The sequence below is a fragment of the Suillus subaureus genome, assembly GCF_016647635.1.
Source record: "Suillus subaureus strain MN1 chromosome Unknown BJ212scaffold_91, whole genome shotgun sequence".
In the NCBI taxonomy this organism is placed as follows: Eukaryota; Fungi; Basidiomycota; class Agaricomycetes; order Boletales; family Suillaceae; genus Suillus; species Suillus subaureus.
In genome coordinates this window covers 58,414-65,354 of record NW_024538647.1, presented here as the reverse complement: position 1 = coordinate 65,354, position 6,941 = coordinate 58,414, and the positions used below count along the sequence as shown (strand labels likewise).

The following is a 6,941-nucleotide window of genomic DNA, read 5'->3' as shown; positions in this document are numbered from 1 at the left end:
AAGCGAATATCCAGCCTAGACATATACATGGCTCGTCAGGTCAGTATCGATTCGAACAACACTTACCAGGCAAATAATATTGTGAGATTATTTAAGCGTGTAAGAATCTTCAGAAGTGGAGGGAAGGGATTGACGTCTGCGAGCGACACGTTGACATCTTTCATACATGAAGCAGGTGCAATGGTGGGGCTATTCGCCTCGACGTTAAGATCCTCCATTTGCAGCGGAGAAGTTATGCTTTCTAGTGCAGGTTGTGCGAGCTTGTCAGTGGCAGAAAAAGCATGACTGGATTTGTCCAAGTGTTGCAGTTGCAGCTCCCCTTCCTTTGCTCTCATCTGCAGGACATTCTGATACGTCAGACTACGTTCCTTCCTGAACGTATCTTTGAATAGGAGAACCAGGGCAAGGAGAACAACTCCGGCGCAAATAGTCATGAACCAGAAGATTGAGCGCCAACCCAAACCCTGTGTCAGCACACCACCGAATACTGGGCCCAACGCCGGCCCCAGGAGCGGAGCAGAATAATATATGCCCATTTTAGTGCCTCGCTCATGGGGTTCGTAGATATCTGCTAGTTGTGGCTGCGGCAATTGACAAGAGCGCACTCGAGCTGATTATTGTAAGTAGTAACTCAGAGATTCGGTATAAATTCCTTACCCAACAGCTTGACGAGCTCTCATTCCAATCACCAGACCAATGGTGTTGGACACGGCGACAATAGCAGAGGCAACTATGAATAATGCTACAGATGATACATAGACAAACTTGAAAGAATATCAACAGTTTATTGTTATGAGGCAGAGTGCTCGACGAACCTTGCGTCCTTTTATTTCGCTGATGGCGCTCCATAGAAGCCCAGGGACTCCCTGAATAAGAATAAAGACCGATAACGTCCAGCTTATTTCCGATGTAGATGCCCGTAGGTCACTCTGAATATGGGCATTTGCAGCTGGGCGCAACTTATTTCAGTCTTCTGATCATTTGGGGAGGGAACAGTCATACGGTTCTGTATGTTGACAGCTAAGCCTGCGATCATGGAACCAGCTGAAACAATTATTAGAATGGTAGTCTACGGTCAACATGTCAGCCTTCTTTCAGAATGTAAGTGACTGCTACTTACCTTGCGCGCATTGCCCCATCTGAAAGGATCATCTTCCACAACAGCGTGTTCAATGCCTGTCTTGATTTCGTCACAGAAGGCGGTAACTGGGCACCTAACTTCAACTGCGACGCGAGGAGGTTGTACATGTCGGGTACATTCCTCAGAAACCATGACATGAAAAGGGTGCAGGGTAAGCTGGGGGTCTGGCAAGTAACACCGACAGATACGTCAAACGCAAGCTTTTATATGAATCAAGTGAGGGGTCGGCGCTCAGGCCTCGACCTCAGGGAAGAAATGGCGGCGTGTGCTAATGATGGATGAGAGTGCACGCTGATGGGTTGACCGGTGGTGCTGGGGCACATGGGATCGGTTCGGCATGAAAAGTGAAGACGCTGAAACTATCCATGGCAACGGATCGTGTGCGTGTAGTGCATGTTTCGTCGGCCATAACTCGTACCGGTGGTGGGGCTAATTGTATCAACCAACTCGGTACAGTGCAGAATCTAAAAGTTTAGTCGCTTCAGGCAAACTTCGATTCCGAAGCATGGAGAAAAAGTTATATTTAGGCTTATGAAGAATAATTGCAGATCACGCGCCGCACAACCGCATCGGGAAACAGGCCAAGCGCGCGTCTATGATACCAGCTGAACGTTGAGCTTGAGTAAGTACAAGTCCTTATCACACTAAAACGGCACAGTGAACACGATATGTCAGCAAAGATATTGATACACAAATGGGTAAGTTGAGCAATAGAGAAGATTTAGTCGTGAGGGCGGCGTTTGCTATGCAGATGGATTTCGCGTATGTGACGAACAAGACAATCTCTCCTCATGAGCTTGCCACATCCATTCCAGGAGCAGTAAACACGACGATACGAGGATCCTCCAACATGCTTGCGCATATGAACGACGAGGGTGTCAGCAGACACGACACCATTGCAGGGATCAGTTGCCTGTGACCACCTGCAACGATCTCGTGGCATTAATGTCGACACACCGGCCGGTATATCCAACATAAGATGGAAGGTGGGATCAGCCGGGGGCATCGAGATAGCCTGTCGGGTGACGAGGTGCAAGGATCGCGGGGTGCAAGGATCCGCAAGAGCTAGCTCTCGAGTGGTCTGCAACGCCTTTGGGCTGTGGGGTTCCTAAATCATAGCAGAAGTGAATAAGGTCGCAGCACAGCGAGGACAAGTGCTGATCACTCACAGCAGAACGGCCGCAGCGGCTATAGCTTGTATCAGAAGTTCTTCCATGCCTAGTGATTTGACGCCGTCAGATAGGGTAGCTTACAAAAAATACCATTATACACTGGCGCAGTTATAATTCGACGGAAGCGTGTTGGAGACATGAGAGCAGTGGCAATTTCGAAGTTCGCGCTAAAAATAAGAACTTGTAAGAACAGCAACAGGCCACATAAGAACCACCGACTAGTTTAGAATTTGCTTTGTTTCATTTGATTTATTAAGAGGGTGCTCAGCATCATCAGTCGAGTGGGAGAAACCCGATGGTTCTCTAGGACATGCTGATGTGGAAGTGGTCAGTAGTTGGCCGCACATGTTTGCAGTCAGACAAGGAATATAGAAAGTATGGAGGCTGTAATTTATATGCGAAGATGGCACTGTTACTGGAGAAGTACTATCAGGCGTTAGCCTGCCAAACTAAGAAGTGGGTCGCAAAGTTCCAATCGTCAAAACCTTCTAGATCATGGCGCAGGATTCCGTATTGAGATCGGTGAATGGAGATTAATAGGCGTATAAATGAGGGTAGTTATGACACAATCGATGGAAATTCTGGTCCAGAAACTGGTTGAAAATGGCAGTAACCAGTGATAGGGTGAAGTTGCGCTTGAGCAGGAGAGTTTGAGACGTTTAAAAACCATCGTTGGTCCATGGAAGCGGTAGGAGGGTACTCGAAAAGGCGCAATATCCGGTTAGAAGGATTTTGAAGAGTAAAACGCCATTCGGACAATGATATATGATAGTTCGTGTGGGGTCGATAGGCCATTGAGAAAACGTGGTGGACAACGTTCAAAACAATCTAGATAAGCTTCCCTTATTCGCGGCGTTTTAAGCGGGAAATGAGTATGATACAACTCACTACGATCACTGATTGGACAGGTACACAGGGGTTGGCCCTTCGTGGTAACACGTTGTCCTGGATGGGGAGCCAGTTGCCAGGATGGAATGAACTGTACGACTATTCGTTGAGGCCATCCTTCCGATGGCCACCAGACTTTTAAATGTTGAAGGCAAAGCCTGCTAGATGCTGTGTCAGCAGCACAGAAATGATCAACGACCAATTGATAATTGGGCACGCGGAGGACATAAGGAAAACATAAAGCGAATAGCAAAATGCTTCGTGGCGACAACAAAAGTGATACTTACGTAAAGACTCTTAAAAGTATGTTTCTCCTTTTTGCACTAAACCTTAGCACTTTAAGTTAGATTCCACGGACTAAAGAGTTGTTACATACTCTGACAAGCGACCGCCATCATGGCTAACACCACCGTCAAGGGCGCAATTGCTATCCATGGCCAAAACCCTCAGGCGAGTGTTTGCGGTACACGTTTTGATGATAGCTGACAATAGCATAGTTTCTAGTGGAGACCGTTATCCGTAATCGAATATGGGAATCAAACTATTGGAAGGAGCATTGCTTTGCTTTGACTGGTGTGTCCACCGCGTTTTCTAAGACGTCCAGCTCATCCTTTTCAATATAGCGGAGTCTCTTATCGACCAAGCCATTGCGCTTAGGTGCATCGGAGGTGTTTATGGCAATCAGCGCCCTACGGAGTTCCTGTGCTTGCTTCTGAAATTGCTTCAGCTTCAACCGGAAAAGGAGATATTGATAGAATATTTGCAAGCAGACGAGTTCAAGTGAGCATTATCATATGTACCGCCTGCTGATTGCTGATGCAAGTACTTAGATATATGAGGGCATTGGCCGCCATGTACATACGAATGACCTTCAGTGCAGTGGAAGTGTACGAGCTTCTCGAACCATTAATGAAGGACTTCAGAAAGCTTCGATACCGCGACATGGGTTTGTCGATCTTCATTTTTTTCGTTGGTATGCGTCTTACATCTCAACAGCAGGGTATTCACTAACTCATTTTGACGAATTCATATATTCGCTCCTCACTGAGGAACGAGTCTGTGACATCATTCTTCCCCGTAAAGCCAAGCGCTCGATACTTGAAGAGAACGGCGAGATTGGCCCTCGGAAGAGTCGTTTGCTTGATGCTATGGAGGGCAGGAGTGAACATGGTAGTGACAGGAGTCGTAGTTCCAGTCGAAGTAGGAGTAGGAACCCCAGCAAGAGCTCATACAGGTCACGGAGCCCCAGCGTTAGTAGGAGCAGAAGTCAATCTCCGTCAGAGAACGGTCGATACGTATCGAGGAGTCCTTCTCGTTCTCCATCTCGTTCACCCGACCGTTCACGCAGTGGAAGTATGTCTCCAGATAGGATGAACATCGAACCCATGAATGTATTATAATCTACTTAGCATGTCTACATCTTTTTGACGCCCTTGGTATCGAAAGTTTGGTCCTTGAAAGAGAGCAACTGCTTGGACAGTTCCTTCCATCGCTCCTCCACTTTTGGGTTCTTCTCAACAGCTTCAGGAGAAAGATATCCTCGGTTGCGCCAGTTGGTGTACCACACTTGAGGACATTACTTTTAGAAATAATCAAAGTTGAGGGAGGGAGACTCACGAATGTCCGTACGACGAGTCGGTGCTGCTGAAATACGATCTGCACGACCCTTGACACAATCACGAAGAGCCAATGGGTTGTAGTATTGGCAGAAGACACTTCCTCCAACGGACTCGACCGCTTTGATGGCAGTTTGAGATGCACGAGAAGGAGTGATGTGAATAGGCGTTTTCAAAAATGGAGCATTCTACATGACAATGAGTTGTACTAGAAGGATGCCTGAGAATAGAAACATACATCGCCCAGAAGTTTGATTCCATCGTGTACATTATGAATGCATCCGCTCAGCAGCAATTCGCGGGCTGTGATAGGGTTCTCAGGCGATGATTGTAGTCGACCTTGGTCAATCCAATGCTGTATCCGGTCCAGATTAATGGGGGCGTACACCTTCCGGTTGCTTAACGGACCTGTCAGATGGTTATGAAACTAGCTGGAACAAAGAGCACTCACGCATTTACAAAGCCTTTCTTCGGGAACCTCTTCGTAATCGGTGTCTGACCACCCTCGAATCCAGCTTTTGGTTTGCCATTGCCTGCGCGAGCCTTCTGACCCTTGTGACCTCGTCCGGACGTTCCTCCGCGACCAGAGCCTTGACCTCTACCAAGGCGTTTTTGCTACCAAATAAAGTATTAGAAAATGTTGCATCAGAAACGATGACAGTGCCAACCGCGTGCTGTGAGTTTGGTCCGGGCGAGAGATTTGACAGTGTTATTCGAGCCGTCCTTGAGCGGAATACGGACGACATGTCCGCTAAAAGTAGAAGTTTAAGCAGTGGTTGTCTCTCGAAAATTCCCCGTGGCCGACTCCCACGTCCACGCTTATGGCATGCGTAAGACATTTGCCCTGTGGTTGTAACTTTTTCATGTTCTTTTCGTTCATTCGTCATCCTAAAGCCTAGGAATCAAGCTTTTCTGTCGACATTCCTCTTTGCTGAAATTTCTGCATCCCAATTCTTGGCCTGCGATTATTACTCCCATTACACTTATGCGTCTTGGGTTCAATTTAATTAGGCTCTGCTCACTCTGGCTATTTGCAGTTCGAAATGGATATATTTCTGCACAACTCGGCGCGCATCTGTTGTGTCCCACGTGCTCGACGAGCTCAATGCCCTGCTCATGATGTTGGATATGCTGTTGAGCCATATTCAATGTATAATTCATGTCCCGAATTGCATCCACATGTCTACGCAACTGCGAAGGTCCTCTTTCTGTTCCTGGCTCCAGTCCACGCTGTATTTGCATTTCACCTCTTTGCGGTTCAATTGAATGCAGTGCCACTGCCACATTTGATAGTTCTTGTCTTTACATTGGTGTTGGAACGTTGACGGGCAGGGTGCAGGTGTTTGGATGCGCACATTTCGAATTTGAAATATACTTACAACCACCGCACTGTCTTTAGCCGCCATTTCCCTCTCCCACTTGTTCACATATCCTCTGTTGCTTAATCTAACTTGCGGCTGTGTTACAATGTGATGACCCTCTGTGGTTTCACTATCTCGTGCACTAGGTGGAGCTCACTCTGTTACATGATTATTTGTTATTTGGGTGATCCCTCTTCGCTCAACTCGTGTATACAGCTAATTTTAAGCCGTGTGGAGCCGTGGTCCGTAATCTTCTGCGACGTTTATGACAGTCTGGTCGTCATCACCTTACGTCTTCCGGGCACACTCCAAGTAGAGAATGGGGGCAGTGAAATTAGTGGCCCTGAGTAAAATTGAGTTTGTGCAGAATATGGCTTTATGTACTAAGGCATGGCGCTGGGGCCGACAGCCGGAAAGCCAGACAATTGTCGAAGCCGATTTCGTTATGTGCATTATTAAAAGATGCTAAGAGCTTCTAAGGGACTCCTAACTATGGAAGCCTGGACACTCGTGCTCAATTACCCAGCTAGAATTACCATATATAGGCCATGCTTCTGCAGGACCACAAATACTGCCAACATGAATAAGAAATAATATTATGTACTACATGTGTCAAACAAATGTATAACAGAGATTTGCTGTCCATACTACTACACCAAGCCTATTAGGCAGAGCATGAGTGTCCAGGCTATAGATGGACTGCTGTGAGGTCAATAAAATACTACTGCAAGAAATCAAATCAAAAAATATCAACAAATGTCAG

General features: G+C 46.9%; 4 protein-coding genes across 4 annotated transcripts; 1 reads left to right on the top strand and 3 right to left on the bottom strand.

The window, feature by feature from the left end:
- Positions 1-62: 62 nt before the first annotated feature.
- BJ212DRAFT_1487620 (major facilitator superfamily domain-containing protein) lies at positions 63-1,273 on the bottom strand (the record flags this gene model as incomplete). The annotated part of the gene is made up of 5 exons (XM_041341297.1): positions 63-581; positions 690-764; positions 816-949; positions 1,003-1,069; positions 1,121-1,273. The coding sequence occupies 5 exons, from the start codon at positions 1,271-1,273 to the stop codon at positions 63-65; spliced, it is 948 nt and encodes a 315-aa protein (XP_041186125.1).
- Positions 1,274-1,719: 446 nt separating this feature from the next.
- On the bottom strand, positions 1,720-2,464 carry BJ212DRAFT_1073245 (uncharacterized protein). The gene is made up of 2 exons (XM_041329000.1): positions 2,311-2,464; positions 1,720-2,238 (listed from the first exon to the last, which is right to left on the bottom strand). Exons 1-2 carry the CDS (start codon positions 2,355-2,357, stop codon positions 1,863-1,865), a joined length of 423 nt encoding a protein of 140 aa, XP_041186124.1. The 5' UTR covers positions 2,358-2,464; the 3' UTR covers positions 1,720-1,862.
- Positions 2,465-3,597: 1,133 nt separating this feature from the next.
- Positions 3,598-4,601, top strand: BJ212DRAFT_1450054 (PRP38 family-domain-containing protein; the record flags this gene model as incomplete). Its single annotated transcript, XM_041338788.1, has 5 exons — positions 3,598-3,651; positions 3,699-3,774; positions 3,825-3,981; positions 4,032-4,147; positions 4,198-4,601. The coding sequence occupies 5 exons, from the start codon at positions 3,598-3,600 to the stop codon at positions 4,599-4,601; spliced, it is 807 nt and encodes a 268-aa protein (XP_041186123.1).
- BJ212DRAFT_1581431 (ribosomal protein L15) lies at positions 4,585-5,600 on the bottom strand. Its single transcript, XM_041342308.1, has 5 exons — positions 5,486-5,600; positions 5,269-5,432; positions 5,056-5,215; positions 4,819-5,005; positions 4,585-4,767 (listed from the first exon to the last, which is right to left on the bottom strand). Exons 1-5 carry the CDS (start codon positions 5,561-5,563, stop codon positions 4,616-4,618), a joined length of 741 nt encoding a protein of 246 aa, XP_041186122.1. The 5' UTR covers positions 5,564-5,600; the 3' UTR covers positions 4,585-4,615.
- Between the last annotated feature and the right edge of the window lie 1,341 nt (positions 5,601-6,941).